At 41.8% G+C, this 17,641-nt stretch overlaps 1 protein-coding gene across 3 annotated transcripts in view; it reads right to left on the bottom strand.

Annotated features, from left to right (window-relative positions):
- The window catches only part of LOC308286264 (SLIT-ROBO Rho GTPase-activating protein 3-like), a 112,092-nt gene that overhangs the window by 28,435 nt on the left and 66,016 nt on the right, over positions 1 to 17,641 (bottom strand). For all 3 annotated transcript variants that reach the window (XM_080727248.1, XM_080727246.1, XM_080727247.1), the window contains exons 5-10: positions 14,759 to 14,956; positions 10,955 to 11,083; positions 9,740 to 9,961; positions 9,075 to 9,176; positions 2,875 to 3,072; positions 1,851 to 1,935 (exon numbers count right to left, since the gene is read on the bottom strand). In XM_080727248.1, coding sequence (XP_080583374.1) covers positions 1,851 to 1,935; positions 2,875 to 3,072; positions 9,075 to 9,176; positions 9,740 to 9,961; positions 10,955 to 11,083; positions 14,759 to 14,956 — 934 coding nt within the window. The remainder of the gene's footprint in view (positions 1 to 1,850; positions 1,936 to 2,874; positions 3,073 to 9,074; positions 9,177 to 9,739; positions 9,962 to 10,954; positions 11,084 to 14,758; positions 14,957 to 17,641) is intronic.

Genomic DNA, 17,641 nt, shown 5'->3' with positions numbered 1-17,641 from the left:
GAAACTTGGAGATACGAGGTATCTGCCCGACAGGGACGATAACTAAGTACTTTTACTCAAGTACTGCACTTGCGAGTACAATTTTGAGGTACTATTCATATTGACATTGTATTTTTTTTACTCCACTCTAATTATTTGACAGCTTTAGCTACTAGTTAAAGATTAGGATTATTGATGCAAAAACATACAGTAGCCTCGTAAGCCCTGTTTTATACTTGTATTATACATTAATAAAAGGCCAATCTGTTACTAGGATATAGCCCTGAGGGGCTCCAGTCCAGTCTGATCATGGGATCGAACGAAAACTAGAAATATTTTCTGTGGTTACTTGAAAAGGTGAGGAAAAATGAAAAATAGCTGGCATGTGAGGGCTATTTTTGGTTAAATATTCTAGGCATTGAATGAGTTGTTAATAGTAGTAATAGTATTTTTCTTAAAAGAGAAATACTATATTTAAACATTCTCTTTGAACCTGGATCATCAGTAGGCCTCTCAGTGATTATACTGTGAGGGTTGTTTTGGAGTTCAAATTATTCTTGTATATGGTTTTGCATTGGTCTCTAGCTACCACAGCAGCGTCAGCAAATATGGAATTATTGGCATGTGGAATGTGACAAACACATTAATAAAAAAAAGGCTTCAAGGGGTGAGAAATTGATAGACGATAAGTACTTTTATGTGTGTTGTATTCCTTTAAGTAAATCAAAAAGTGAAATACTAGTACTTCATGCACCACTGCCAACAGTCGGGTGGTACAGCTGAGCAACAGCACGGGCAGGGGCTGGGCGTGCCCGGTTGGCAGATGGAGAGGCTCAAAGGGGGTGTTATAAAAAAAAGGCGGGCATTCTATTCAGACGGCCCTGAATGGTCGCGAGTGCCATGGACCCCTCTGACTCACTGCCAGGCAGCGGGGCATTCACCGGTCGCCACGGTTACCGCACAAGAGCCCCAGAAGAGGACAGACGCGCGTGTGCGCGCGCAAACATACACACACACACACACTCACACACACACACACACACACACACACACACACACACACACACACACACACACACACACACACACACACACACAGGGGATGGAGGGTCCGTAGAGTCCACTGTGGAATTAAAAAGGCGTCTCCAGGGGCAACCGCATGGGAGGGGGGGATTTGCACAGAGCACGACCATGGATTCGTCGCATAGTTCCCATCAACAGACACACCAAAATACTGTAGGGCTTAATTGGGTAATGCATGTTTTGAAAGAATAATCTAAATCTACAAAGTAACTCGTAAACAAATGTTTGCAAACAAGCGTAGTGGAGTAAAACCTATAATATTTGTCTCTGAGATTTAGTGAAGTAGAAGTATGAAGTAAAAAATCCTTGAGTGCTTGTGTAAATGTATGTGGTTACACCAGGGTTCCCCAATTAGTTTTCCCCAAGGGCCGAATTATGTCTAGGGTACCAAGCCGAGGGCCACAGCATTGCAGGGGGCGACGGTGGCGTTCCCGCTACTCCAGCGACAGTTTTCGTCGTTGTCGGGTGAAAATCTTGTATGTCCAAAACCGTTCGTTTAGAATTTATCATTTTAAAAATTATTTAAACTAGTGAAAACAGCCGATCTGCTGTTTTCACTACTTTTGTGCGACAGCCTTGTATGATTTGCGAAAGAACGTACAAATATGGAGATACGAGATTTCCACCCGACAACGACGATATACTAGTGTTGTTGCTGCTCTTATACCACCATTATTACTGGGGTTGGTGTGGGCCGCAAATGGCCCACGGGCCGCCTATTGGGGAACCCTGGGTTACACGGTACACCACTTTGACACCACAGCGTGTGGTAACAGCAGCAGTCTTACCTTCTCCCAGGGTCTGCTTCAGGAGGTCGTGCTTGGCCTGCAGTTTCACTATCAGGTTGCTCCCATTAAGGTATTCTTTGTATTTCTGCACAGGTCAACAAAGAGAACACTCGGTTAGTTCATTAACGGTCCCCGCATGATTTAAGTACATACAGGGTATCTGCACATCCTGAAGTGACAATTTAAAGACCTTTCTAATACCTCTAAAATGAAAAAGAAAAAAGAAAAAAATGCAATTATTACAACAAACTATACTATAAAAAAGTGCTAAATGGCAAATATTACCTAAGTAAGAGGCACGAGCACACACACAGGCTGCAAGGCATTGTGAGTTCGCAGATCGGCTATTTTCTCAATATCAGTGGAACCGAGTAAAACAACATTTAATGCCTCGGCTCTTCTTTATTTTGGTGGGTTGCAGCCTGAAAGGTATGAGAACCACTGAACAAGAGCACGACAGAGGCCATTATTTGACTTTTTACAGCCTGATACAACCTGATGTCCTTATTTGCGACATGTCATCATAAGCCAAACCTTTCAAAAGTTTGACATTTTCTTTTGAATAGGGCCTAAGCTATTTGAAAAGCAATATGCATTTTTTTTTTAAATAAAAGACAAAAAAAAAGACAGGGATGAGAAAGATTTGCCAACATTTTTCCAACAGTTCCTGAAAAATAGCCGATCTACAAGCTGACAACACGTCAGATCACCATTTTCACTTGTATATCGTCGTTGTCGGGTGAAAACCTTGTATGTCCAAAACCGTTCGTTTTGTATTTATCACACCGCGAGGCGTTGTGTGCTTGTAGATCTGCTGTTTTCACTACTTTTGTGCAACGGCCTTGTCTGATGAAGCAGGGCTTTACTTCGCAAAAAAAAAAAAAACGTACAAATATGAAACTTGGAGATACAAGGTTTCTGCCCGGAAGTGACGATATCCTCTTATCTTGTATGATGGCTATTTTTCTGCATGAACCCTCCTAGCCCCGTACGTGTGGTTTGAGACGGAGAGAACTGAACTCACGGTGAAGTAGAAGCCCTCGGTCTCGTGGTGGTTGGCGCGCCTCTTGGCGATGCTGGCCTTGCTCATGTAGGAGTCGGAGGAGGCCGACTTGACGGACTCGGTGGACTGGCTGTGCTGGAAGGCCTCGGACACGTCAAAGTCCTCCACCGTCAGCATGTCCTGCAGGGTCTGCATGGTGGCGTCCAGCGTCTTCCTCACCTGCAGCGGGGCAGCCAAAGGTTCAAATGTCAGTTAGATCAGTGGTTCTCAACCTTGTGGGTCGGATCCCCCAGGGGGGTCCCCAAATTATTTTGAGGGGGTCCCCAGATGATTAACTTAATGTGCAACACAGTGGTGGAAAAAGTACTCAATTTCTTTACTTGAGTAAAAGTATCAATACTGCAATGTAGAGAAGTACTCCGTTACAAGTAAAAAGTCTGCAATTCAAAATGTACTTGAGTAAAAGTACGAAAGTGTTGGCATCAAAAGTACCAAAAGTAAAAGTACAATATCTTTGAAAATAGCCGATCTACAAGCTCACAAGGCATCACATCGCGACACGTTGTGAGCTTGCAGATCTGCTATGTTTTGATGTGCAGTGAGCTTGTAGGTAGACTATATTAACTATTTTGACACAACACTGTACGATGAACTATAAAAAGGTCTGTCTATCTATCTATTAATGATATTCTGGTATGGCTCTATTCTGTCTCAGTGTGAGTGGAGCTCTGCAAGGAAACTAGTGGTCTCCTAGCATGAAGGAATGTGAGATGAAACACAATGTTTGTTCCATGAGGGAGTGTGCATTTTCATATTCACAGAAGCAAGAAAGCAAGAAACCCACACTGTGCACACGTGTGCGAGTGTGCGCGCACGCAGACAGACAGACAGACAGACAGACAGACAGACAGACAGACAGACAGACAGACAGACAGACAGACAGACAGACAGACAGACAGACAGACAGAGACACACACACACACACACACACACACACGCGCACGCACACACACACACACACACACACACACAGTGTTGTGTATGTGTAAGCTCACAATGTGAGCTTATAGATCCGCTATTTTTGAAAACTTAAGGAAACATTCTGCATCATGTGTACTTTTACTTTTGGTATTTCAAGTACATTTTGATACCAATATTTTGTACATTTACTCAAGTACATTTTGAATTCCAGACTCTTACTCATAACACTTTTACTCAAGTAAAACATATGAGCACATGCGCACAAACACACACACCCACACACACACACACACACACACACACACACACACACACACACACACACACACACACACACACACACACACACACACAGAGACAGACAACCTTTAAGCAGGTGTAGGCTGCAGACAGGCCTGTCAGCGGGGTCAGTACAGTGCTAGAACCCCCTGCTGTGTCAGGATGAGAGTTATGAGACCAGACCGGCCCATAGGTCACACGCCACTGTCACATTAAATACCCACACACCAATGCTGCATGTCAATCACCAAGGCTACTTAAGAGTACAGTACAGACCGTGTGAGTGTGTACTGTTAACGCAGTGGTGTGAAGTAACATTTACTCAAGTGCTGTAGCCTACTTAAGTAAAATTTTGAGGTATTTTTTTTACTTTACTTCCAAAGGTCCAATGTCAGTGCTTGTACTTCTACTCCACTACATCTCAGGGGCAAATGTTGTACTTTTACTCCACTACAATTATTTGAAAATGTATTTCCTAGTTACTACTAGATTTTGATTATTATTACTAGTAAGACGCCTCAGGGTGACACGTGACCAGGGCCAGGACACGCCATGTCTGGAGATATATGCTGTGAGACCCCATAACATGCCCCAAGATGTTCGTTATGTGAAAATCCTATGACATCTATCACATCTGACATCTCCACATCATAGATACAATCCCTTTTATGCCCATACTGTACATGGAGATCCCTGTCTGTACAAGCCACACAGATATGGGCTGTCTTCCTCCATATATGGGCATTCCTTTATGAAGTCTCGTTAGATGTTGATGACTTAAGGGATCTCCATATATGGGCATAGAGTGGTTCCCATGACTTCACAACATACAATCCCTTTTATGCCCATACACGGAGATCCCTGTCTGAACCACCCACACCACTGTGATGCCACTGTGATGCCCATATTGGAGATCCCTGCTCTGAGTATTAGACATCACTGTGATGTCACCTGTGACGTCACAGTGATGTGTCAGGGGAACAGCAGTGTCAGGCGTTACCCGTATATGGACAAGCTATGCCGGTTCTGACAGTAAACTGCGACCTATGGTTGCAACAAAACACACTAACCACTTCAGCCCTATATACGTTACTTTCGACCATTTGAAAAATGGCCAATCAAAGTCTAGAGGGGTTTAAGCCTAATCCTACGGTCTGGGACGTCAATGTCTTGGGCGGGAGGAGTAGGACAAAGGCACTACGTCCTCCTGGTGGGGGCTCCACACACTGGCAGGGGAGTCAGTAGGATAGAACAGCAGAGACAACACAGTAATGTGTGTGGGGAGGAATGAATTGGCATAATGACTAAATTGGGGAGAAAAGGGGTACAAACGTTTTTGAATAGCTGAAGCAGTGGTTAAACTGATTTGATGCTATATTAACACATTTTGGTGGGGACCCCTGGAACCCCCTCAAGGACCCCCCTTTGAGAACCACTGACCTGCCGTACATACAGTTCATGTCAACCTCATTGAAAACACATGTCTTGTCCCTGCTTCTAGTGACGACTTATATTTTACTTTTAATGCATGAGGGGAGTTATTTTTCTATTCCTTTCCTTTTTCTTAACTTTTTTTTATGACTCCGGAAGTGTTTTAAAGTGCAAATAATGTTAAAAGGTTAAGCCTCTAAATCCAGATAGTATTTCTAGTGTTGTTTCAGTAAGAGCGGTCTCCCTGTCTCTCTCGCTCTTTAATAAACACAGATTTGCAGGCGGGTTGCCAATTTCAGCCACTCAGGAAAGAGTACCCATTCATCAGCTTCAATTTTATAGTGTTCCAGTTCCAATTTTGTCTACCCAATCATCAACTTGTTTAATCAGTGTCCTGAGCGATAAAATTGTACACCGAGTCCGACCTGAACATGCATTTTCTGTTTATTAAAGAGTTGGAGAGACAAGGAAGACTGTTACTGAACAAACAATCTGTCTATATTAATATATCAGAATATAGAGATATTTACTTATTCCAGAATGTAGAAAGCTCAAGTGAGGAGGACATTGAGAAGTGCAGAATGTAAAGTGCATGCTTTGCAACGTTGGAAGTGTAAACTGATATGCACTATGAAATGATGTTCCCTGCAGTGTCATCTGAGTGCTAATTCCATGTCCTGGTGTGTGCGTGCGTGCGTGCGTGCGTGCGTGCGTGCGGGCGTGCGTGTGTGCGTGTGTGCGTGTGTGTGTGTGTGTGTGTGTGCGTGCGGCAGTAACAGGATGACTCATCACTGCAGTCTGGTGAACTGTACATTTTACTGTACACTGTGGGCTCTGTACAAGCAAGCTATTGTCACTTGAAACGAGAAGGATTTTTCTCATTCAAGATTTTAGCTTTTTTTTTCTCTCTACTTAACTCTATAAAAACTCTAAAAAACTAGCAGATGTACATGCTCACTTGATTTATTTGTTCATGTATATGGACATAAAAGGGATGTACTATATACAGTACATGAATCTCCATATATGGGTAGCTGGTCCGATATACATCACTGGGCAGATGGCCAAGAATTGGTGCGACCTTGCATCATCACTGATGATTAGGGCATTAGGGCATAAGAATCCCTATTCTCTAACCAGCATACTATCATACCCCATGTACAGTATCTTATACAGTACAAGATTATGTTTTCTACCTGTCTGTTTCGCACGTGTGTGTGTGTGTGTGTGTGTGTGTGTGTGTGTGTGTGTGTGTGTGTGTGTGTGTGTGTGTGTGTGTGTGTGTGTGTGTGTGTGTGTGTGTGTGTGTGTGTGTGTGTGTGTGTGTGTGTGCGCTAGGGCATTCACGAATAATGATTTTTAGTATTCGAATTATTCGACCTCAAAGTATTCGAATAGTCGAATATTCTACAGGACAGGCCAAACTGTCAAATATTAAGTAAGCAAGAGGCGAACATTGTGAAAATAGCCGATCTACATGCTCACAACGCCTCTCAACGCAAGGCGTTGTGAGGATGTAGATCTGCTATTTTCACAATATTTATCTGCGGAACCGAGTCCCTTTAAATGTAATACCTACAATTCCAAGTGCTTGTCAGGGTGAGGGTCCCCAGTTCAAATATGTTTATTTTGGGGTCACAGCATAAAAAGGTTTGAGAACCCCTGGTATAGAGCATTAACAGATTCATCCACCAGGGGCATTGACAACTCATTCTTATGACGTCCTATCTAGCCAAGTTTTATAAACTATACATGTTTTAAAGAGAAAACAATAAAAAAATAAAAATAAGAGAATATTCGACTTCGGTGAACAACGTCGAATAGTGACTTTGATATTCGAATATTCGAATATTTGGTGAATGCCCTTGTGTGTGCGTGTGTGTGTGTGTGTGTGTGTGTGTGTGTGCGTGCGAGTGCGTGTGCGTGTGCGTGTGTGTGTGTGTGTGTGTGTGTGTTATGCAAGCCCAAACCCCCGGAGGGATGGAGCTTCACATTTGCATAGTGATGATCCGGGGAAGGTCAGGGGCAGGTCAAAACCCACAACATATTGCTTTGTGCATACATTAGCATATTCTAATAGTCACTGCCAATTGACAGATCAAAGGATCAAAGGATCATTATGTACTATATTAAAGTATTGGCAAGATATCCACAATAGTTCCTCCGTTGATTAAACATTGATCAATGGATCAAAATGTTCTCCCCATAGGCTAGCATTGCAAGGTGAAACAGGCGCCAAAGTCAGACTTTTGGCACACAGACAACATTAACAAAGCATGGTTTCATTGTATAACATTACAAAAAAAAAAGAAAAATTGAACTGAATTTTGAAAATTAAAATGCCAACACATACACACATACACACACACACACGTACAGTACGGTATGTTGATTTTACCATTATAAAAGTAGTGAAGATAGCAGATCTCTGTGAAATTGTAGATCTGCTATTTTCAATACTTTGGCATAACACTTTTGTACGACCAACTAGGGCATTTTGGCGAATAATCGTAAATAAATATACACAGTAATCTATTAATAATCAATTGATCGAAAACATGGAAGATCTCACATCACGTTACAATACGTCACATGTTGTAAATCGGCTATTGCCGCTTTTGTATCAAAGTATACAATTAGGTGGTTCTCCATTATTTCATGAAGGAAAAAAGTAAGTGATAGAATAATAATGGCTAAGCCGTTAGAGCAGGGGTCTTCAACAGGGGGTCCGGGACCCCTAGGGGGTCCTCAGAGTTACTACAGGGGGTCCTCCAAATCTTCTAATCCTTTTTTATGAACAACTTGAACCCTAGTGTCCATATTCTGAGGACTGTAGCCAAAAACAGCAGATCTACAAACTCACAACGCCTCGCAGAGCTTGTAGATTGCCTATTTCCGGCAAAGAGTTTTGGTGTAGAGGGGAAAAAGAGACTAAGTACAGAGTAAAAGGTCAAGTTTATTAGGTAATGGTGGCTCAAGTGGTTAAATATCTGAGAACACAAGTTGACATGAATCCAAAATACACTGATGATTGTGCTGTCAAACGATGAAACGATATGTTATCTATGAGAAAGTTGTGGGGGTCCCTGCTAGGGCATTCACCAATATTCGAATATTCGAATATCAAAGTCACTATTCAACGTTGTTCACCGAAGTCGAATATTCGTTTTTTTTTTTTTTTTTTAATATATAGTTTATAAAGCGTGGCTAGATAGGAAGTCATAAGAATGAGTTGTCAATGCCCCTGGTGGATGAATTTGTTAATGCTCTATACCAGGGGTTCTCAAACCTTTTTAGACCCCAGAATAAACATATACCTGTATGAACTGGGGACCCACACCCTGACAAGCACTTGGAATTGTAGGTATTACATTTAATGTGACTCGGTTCCACAGATAAATATTGTGAAAATAGCAAAATACTAAAAATCACTATTCGTGAATGCCCTAGTCCCTGCTTCATCTCTCTCTCAACTAAGGGATCCTTGGCCTGAAAACGTTGAAGACCCCGGCGTCAGAGAGCATGCTCACCTCTTCGTTCTCGATCTTGAGCGTGGCGAGGCGGGACTGCAGCTGGTGGTGACGCATCAGCAGCTCTGTCTGCACGGGCTGCTGGGCACTCACCTGGCACACCTGGTTAGCATGACGAGCAACACGCAACACGCTTAACAATGTGCAGCATAGGACTTTGATTGATTGATTGAATACAGGAAAGTACAGTTCAATACCAGGTCAGCTAAGAGGATTAAACCCAAGAAAGACTATGGCTTGTTTCCATTGGGGTCCTTTGTACTCAATTCGTCAAGTCATTTTATGTTTGGTAGCGCTCTGAAAATAGCAGATCTACAAGCTCACAATGCGCCGCAGCATGACGTGTGAGCTTGTAGATCTGCTATTTTCAGAGTGCAACCAAGTGTAAAATCAGACATTGCGACGCTATCAAGGCCCGCCAAAATCAAATATAGATTTAGTCGATTAAAGACTTATGATATTTGGTCGACTAAAACTAGACTAAAACTAAAAAAAAAATCAGGAGACAAAAATATGACTAAAACTAAATTACATTTTATTCAGAAGACTATGACTAAAACTAAATCAAACATTCGCTGCCAAAATCAACACTAGTCCTTGAAATGAAATTTAAAAAGAAAGTTTGAGAATCACTGGTTAATAAGGGGTCCTCTTCGTTCGCTCACCTCGTCGCCCATGTGCGGCTGGTAGTCGAAGCGTGCCGGGGGGCAGAAGATCTGGCTGTGAGCGTCCATGACCTTCAGCTTGTCCCCGCGGAGGTCCATGGAGTCCACCGCCCCCTCCAGCTGGTCCAGGCCCTCGTGGCGCGACGTCTCCAGGCTGTACTCTGCTGACAGGTAGGTCCTCAGGGTGCGCGCCAGGCTGGCGTGGTAGCCCAGGTCACAGCACTATGGTGACAAGAACAAAGGAGCAAAGAAAACATGCGAGATATGTCGGCACTGTCAGGGAAGACACCATGTATCACCATATTTTATTTTTATTAGTGTAGTTGCCAGGCATGTGCACACATATACATCAAAGGGGGCTTGAGCCCCTGCCCTTTTACCCGTCTGTAAAAAAGTGCCCTCTCCAGACCATTTTTTTTATGGCGAAAGAAATGCAAATGCCCCTCTTTCCATGCCATATACCTGAAGGCAGCATTCAAGAGAATTGCATTGTCCAAACTCTCCTGCACTTGAATGCAGCATCTTATGTTGAAAGAATTGCCCTCTATGTGTAGAAATGCATGCCACATCTCCAGTATTGACTTGATTATGCTTAGTTTAGTGTGGTATCAAGCACCGAAAATACCGACCTCCAGGCGACGCGTAGTGAGCTTGGAGGTCTGCTATTTTCAATATTTTCACCAAAAGGCCCTTTTAGAAATTTCAGCCCCTGCCTATATATATACAGATCCTTCTCGAAAAATTTGAATATTGTGTAAAAGTACATTTTCTTGAAACTTTCATATATTTTAGATACATTGGACATTCAGTGAATTATTCCAATGTTAAAATTTTGAATTTGTATGGCATACATCTTATGAATTTCAAAAGTCCATATTTCAAAATATTACACTATTACACGAAACCACTCAAAACAAGGATTTATAATAGCGAAATAACAACCTTCTGAAGTCAGGGTTGTTTGGAAACAGTGGGAAGTTTCCGAAGTCAATTATGATTTGGGGTGCTATGGCAATGCTTTTTTACACAATATTCAAATTTTTCGAGAAGGATCTGTATATATATATATATATATATATATATATATATATATATATATATAGTATTTTTTCCTGGACAGCGCCCGACAGCGATGGTGCTTACATGTAACATCATTATCCATTGTCGTAAACATAGTTTCTTCGTCTTAAGTGCCACTTACAACAAACAACTTACGTCTATCATGTCGGAGACATCGTGGATGTAGTATTTGGCCACCAGTGAGTTGGTGGCAGCCAGATTGAGCAGGTAATCGTTGCGGGCCTTTGTGCATTTCAGCTTGTTCTCAGAGTATTTGGCTTGTCTCTGGAGAGGGAGAGAGCCAGAGAGAGAGAGAGACAGACAGCATCAATAGAGTAATCTTCAAATGGATTCTTAGGCCACTGCTGCAGTTCTGTCTCCGTCTCCACACGAAATCTCATTATCGAACAAGCTTTGCATAAAACCATCAGGCACTTTGCATAAAACGGATAGCCTGTAAAGTTGTGACTATATCGAAGGCATTTCTCAACAAGAACAAAAAAAACAGAGGGATGGAAATTTGTCTTAACTGCATTACCCATTTAGAACGGGTACACATTATTGTGTATTATTATTTTATGCTTTAACTATAAAAAAACAGCAGATATACAAGCTCACAAGCTTGAAGATCTGCTGTTTTTGAAAAATCGTGAAAATTTGAATTTTGACCCGATTCTATAAGTGTCTTTTGAATCCTTCTAAGGTTTTTTTTAAAAACTATGTTTCTGTGTCAGCAATCTGGTTGGCCATCGTCAAAGAAAAGGTCCTTTTCACTTAACTGGAGCTCAGTTAGTCTGTTCTTGAGAGACTACTATGTCAGTGGTTCTCAAACCTTTTCATGTGAAGGACCCCCAAACCCCCCCATCTCAAAATATTTAGTTCCAGGGACCCCCAGAAGCAAAATTTGAGTTACAAACGCTCGCTTTGAAAATACATATATTCAAAGATTTGCACACATTTTCACGACTTTTTCAAAAATAGCAGATATAGCTATAGCTCGCAGCGTGGCACCTTGTATATCTGCTATTTTTCACTGGTTAAAGCATTCAATAATTCTAGGCCTAAATGGGTTAAGCCCTTTGTATGACAAAAATCTGTATAAATATAAATATCAAACATATCACACAGTCTACATGTCCCAAAAGGAATGGCATATAATGAATTCATCCAGACCAGAACATTTCCCCACCAGACATAAATGAATGAACAGAGGGGTTATCTAAAGCAGACACTCCCCCTCCAGCAGATCTAACCCTTCATTCAAACGTAGGACACTGATGACGATGAACTCTGTGTGATGTCGTGACGTCCGTAATTCTGCTTAATAATGCTCTTAATATTCTATCTGGAAACGCTTTAATTTTATGGATGAATCGAAGCGATGATTTTTTACTTAATGAGTGCAAATTGAGTATCCTCGAAAAGCACTCTATGAATAAAAGATTACCTTATTATTAACATACTAACTCATCTCCGTGGGCCTGTGGTTAGAGTGTCTGCCCCCTGAGATTGAGAGGTTGGGGTTTAGGGTACAGTTGTCCCCCCTCTCGGAGCAGGGGAGCCCCAGCGGAGGGGGGCCCCAGCGGAGGGGGGCCCGTGGATGGTTTGGTGCAAACTTTTCCAGCAATGCGGGTGTATGCATGTGTTAACTCAAAGGCCCACACCACCAAAAGAAAACGTCATTTCACATGCTTTTGTTTTTTTCAGTGTTTGCATGTGAGTCACCATTTCATTCTCTAAAAATCTAAAACACAGAGAACCAGTAGAATACGTGATCGCAACGGCCCATAACTAGAGAATGGATGGTAGAAAAAAAAGTACAGAGAAAACCATCTGTTTAGCCATGACTGGGCCTGGGGATAGATAGTACTGGGATATTCTATTACTTGAGGTAAGGAAAAACTTAAAATCACTGGCAGAATGGGCTTTTTTAATGTATTTACTCAAGGCCTAAGTGTAAATGACAGGGTGCTGTGGCGTGTTGTTTCATTTTCCTTTCGTTGAAACACATTCATCAGCTCGCACCCGACCCAGTAGCTCTTATTGTGAAGATGTTGCTGTTAGCCAATCAGCTCTTGTGTGCAGAAGACACGTGACAACAATCCACGCTGCACTAAGGAAGTGAACTGCACGCGGCAAAGTTGCCTCGCATTTTAAATGTCAGCGTCGTCGTGCTTTATGTTTAATATGCCAGGGGTAACAGTGGCTTCTGTTGAGAAGCGTTTCTCAGTTCAATGTCTGTGCGTTGGTCAACATCAACTTTATCTCAAGAATGTCTGAATGGACAGACTGAAATTTCAGTTGAGCACCACATAACTCACAAATTGGAATACTCCAAGATAATTATGCAGCTTTCAGCACTATTTCTGTCAACGACCGAAATGATCTGGCGGTGAGAATAAAAAGACCAGACTGTAAAATGAGTTGACTGTGCTTTAGAAGTCTAGCAGCTGAAATCACGCACATCATTAGGCTACTTGTCCTCCCCATTGCAGTTTCTCTAATTTAAAACTAAACTACGAGAATCATTCCTCTGATGTGTGTGTTTTTAAGAGAAAGTGGTATAAATTATATGAGAGATTGATTGGTATTATTTCCTTTGAGGACCTGAAATTGCGCTGTCTCTTGATTGCTGTAAATAATTTAGTTCAGTAATTGGGTCTTATGAAAAATAAGAGCATTATAATGGTGAGTAAAACAGAAAATCTAAAATGTGCTGTGGACAAGGCCAAAGTCTTTGCCACAGACGCACTTGTCAGTGTACGGACATATTAATACATGGGCTGCTCAGGTTTATAACATTTCTAGCTGTTGCTGCTGCTGCCGTTCACTCACGCTTTATTTTGAAGAGCCTCGGAAGCTTTGTGCGTGTGCACGCGGTGTCCACTGACGATTGAGGAAGAAAATCCATTTGTTTACAAAAGCTCGCGAAACTAAAATCCAAACCGCGGCCGACCATCGCGGTAAAGTGTCGCCGTGAAAACAATCAGATCTCTGCTTCCCTGGCGTTCTTTTCACCTCATTCATAGATAAAGCCCTTTTTATGTTTCAGAGTAGAATGGAAATCAATGTAGCCCGGTCGTGCCATTCTCTCTCTCTCTCTCCCTCTCTCTCTGCTACGGGGTGACGTATGGACTCAGGTCATTCAGAGGGCAGGCAGCTGCACGTACAGTTAACCCTTCGTTGTCTCGTTCAGGGACGAGACAACTCCTTTTGGCATGGTGACACCTAGTGGCCTTAACTCGTTACTGAACGAGTTTGGCTCCTTGGGAGTTAATGACCCCTGGGTCCTTGACATGAAAAGGCTTGAGAACTATGTGTTACTGTGCTACCAAAAGGCATGTCACAATTATTACATAATCGTCTAAACGCAACTAGGCCTATTTGACATAATCGCAATTATTTTGTCATAATCGTTTACATGTTGAAAAATGTTCTTACATTTTCAAACTATTTCGAGAAAGCTCACAAGGTGACGTGACGTGTTGTGAGCTTGTAGATCGGCTATTTCCACTTTCAATGTTCTTTTTTTAATTATAAAGTTGTCAAATATGCCAAGTCATTCCATTGTATGTTTAGGTTATGTTTCATATCTGCCATGTGCGAATTCAAAGCCTACAAGCCGAAGAGAAATGTAATTGTCAACGACAAAAACACAATTAAATCGTTCATCGCATTTTTTGTGTGGCAATTAACCCATCTTGGCCTAGAATGATTTAATGCTTTGAACTATTGTAGATGTTTGTAGAATCGGGTCAAACATATTCAAAGACTTGCACAAATATGTTGACAATTTTTCAAAAATAGCAGATCTACAAGCTTGCAGCGTGCACTGTGAGCTTGTATATCAAGCATCAAATAATGGTTAAAGTGGTTCGAAACTAAAGTGACACAGATTTGCGTTCAGGCCTAAATGGCTGAATCGCCAAGTGGAATGTCACAGCCCTACAGCTACCACACCTTCTCCTTCATCTTCTCCATCTTCTTGACGGAGCTGCGTCGCTGCGGCCGGTCGTCGTGGGCCAGGCGCAGCAGGCTGACCCCGCCCATGGGCTCGCTGGCCCTGCCCATGTGCTTCTCCTCCTGCTTCTCCGCCTCCTTCAGCTTGCTCTCGGCGCTCAGGCTCTCCGTGTGGTACATGTGGTACGTCTTCATCACCTGCCATGAGGAACACCCAGGTTATTTAATAGTTAAAGACTTCATGAAAATGGGCTGGACGACCATTAAAACTCATTCTATGCCAATGACGTCTTTTTTTTACCAAGGTCCAGCGTGACAATGTCAATGACGTCTTGTTTATGGCCACTAGATGGCGCTGTTCACTAAGAGAGAGAGAGAAACAAAAATACATGTTTTTTTTTTTTTTTTTTTTTTTCTTTTTAAGAACTACATGTTTTAGGGGAAGGGGACAAGGAATTCCACACTTGGGTGGCAGTGCTGTAGAAGGAGAATTTACCCATATTTGTCTTAAGGGTGGATGTTACCAGATGGTTGTTTGCTATACGGTACATGCTCAAACTATACCACAAAGTTTGGCCAATGCCAAGCTGTGCGGGACCACACACAAAGCCAGATGTAGGAGCCATTAGCACCGCTCAATAACACTGAGGATTTTATAGCAGAGACTGATAAATGAAAGGGCTTGAGAAACAACGGTGTATCTATCTTCTATTTTTAGTGTTCTTTACAACACTCAGTGAATCAAAAACAAATGAGTGCCATAATCAGTCCTGACAACAATCATATTTCATGGCTTGCTCCGTTGTTTTATTGCCCGTACTGCAGTGTAAATAGGCTGTGTAATCACTCGCCGTCACTGGGATTTTGACTAGCATTTATATAAATGCTGCCCGCGTTCGATTTGCATAATTTCTGCCCATATTTCCTTTTTATTAGAGGAATGACCTCCCTCTCCTGTCTGTCTCATACTGCCCCGTAGATCATTGCTGTCAGGCAGAAACCTTATATCTCCATGTTGTTGCAGAAACCCTGTATCTCCGTATTTCAACTGCTTATGTTTATTTATTTTTGTATTTGAATGCCTCAGTCTTTGCGGATGTAAATTATAATATTATAAAACAGTACATTAACCACTTTAGCCCTATGTTATACCTAGGCTGTTTATAGCCGACCTTCAAGCTCACAACCTGTCGCACCGCGACGCGTTGTGAGCCAGAGACAGACAGAACATTTAATGTTCTGTCTGTCTCTAAATCCAAGCCATTTCAGACGCAATACCAAAATGCCATTTGTTGGCAACGGGTCGCTGTCCTTGGGCTAAAATCAGAACGATACAGAGAAGATAAGCATGCTAATCTTCTCTGTATCGTTCCAATTTTGGCATGGCACCATATTAATCTTCTCTGTATCGTTCCAATTTTAGCACCACTTTACCCCGCCCACCTCATAGTCTCAATAGAATAATAGCCTCCCAAAAAGTACCGCCCCCTTCTCGAGGGGGCCCAATAGGAAATTAGCCCAAAGGTGACCTAGACTGAGGGCAGATTTCAAAATAGTACCGTTCAGACACGCCCATTCAGAAAATCACTGAAATGAAAGGCAAGGCTTAGAGTTAATGAATTGTTTTTTTGGGGGGCTGGAAGAGACACTGGGAAGACCAAAAAACAAGAAAAAATATGAAAAATGTTAAATTCATGGTGTAGTCCCTTTAAGATATCCTATTCAAGTCCTTTGAACACAGTTTTCCAGACATATAATATTGGTTAATGGAAAACAAAAAAAAGCGTCCAACAACTGAGCAGAAATATATGGTTCCACCTTCAGCCACTCTGGTGGTTTCCTAGCAACCATGATTGAAATAATTGATGCTGAGAAGGGAAGTGCATGGGATCAATGGGAGAGAGGGAGGCAGTGTGCGCGCGCACACACACACACACACACACACACACACACACACACACACACACGCACACACACACACACACACGTGCACACGCGCACACGCACACACACAGTGAAGCACGTGAAACGTATGAAACATGAAACTCTTCCCATTTCCACTAAACGCAAGCGAGAGATCCATCGATAGGGCTCTACCAGTGGTGGATGAACAGTGGTGGACAGTGTAAATACTCAAGTATTCAAAAGTCCAAATTAACGGTACATTTTCAGAAAATGACTGAAATTGTGAGTTAAGCTTGTAGATCTGCTAGATTCACAATGTTTTAAATAGGGCTTAAGTGGTTAAGTCATAATATATTTTTGTACGTTTCGGTCCCAATAAGTCCCAAGAATCAAAAGTACAGTGTCAGTGTACAGTACTTGCAGTAAGTTACTGTCCCCCACTGTGGCAGACTCGACAGTGATATGTATTGCTAGCTTGTAGATCGTCCAACGTAGAGCTCAATGGTAGTGGTTGATGTACAGTATGTTTTGTAATGATCTGATTCTGATTCAAAATCTGCAAAGTAACTGAAACTGTTAAATAATTGTAGTGGAGTAAGAATTACAATATTTTCCTCTCTGAGATGTAGTGGAGTGAAAGTAAATTATTACTTTGTCACTAATTTCCATGTCATTGCTGTCAGGCAGAAACCTGCATATTCCAACCTTTTATGTTTTGTCATAAATGCCTTATTTTGTCATAAACAAAGTCGTTAAATAGCTGATCTACAAGCTCAAAACGTATCACATTGCGCTTGTAGATCGGCTATTTTCACAATTGTATTTATTTTAAAAAATATATAATAATAAAAAGGAACCGGAAAACAACGATATGCAACAAGTCATATTCAACAAATTGAAATATCTTTGTCTTAATTTTTGTCATATTTCTTGCATGCAATAATACACCACTGTGCAGCCAGCTAACATAAATACATA

This window comes from Nannobrachium achirus (genome assembly GCF_963921795.1).
Source record: "Nannobrachium achirus genome assembly, chromosome: 6".
In the NCBI taxonomy this organism is placed as follows: Eukaryota; Metazoa; Chordata; class Actinopteri; order Myctophiformes; family Myctophidae; genus Nannobrachium; species Nannobrachium achirus.
The sequence above is the reverse complement of the archived record's forward strand: the minus strand, read 5'-3'. Positions and strand labels throughout refer to the sequence as shown.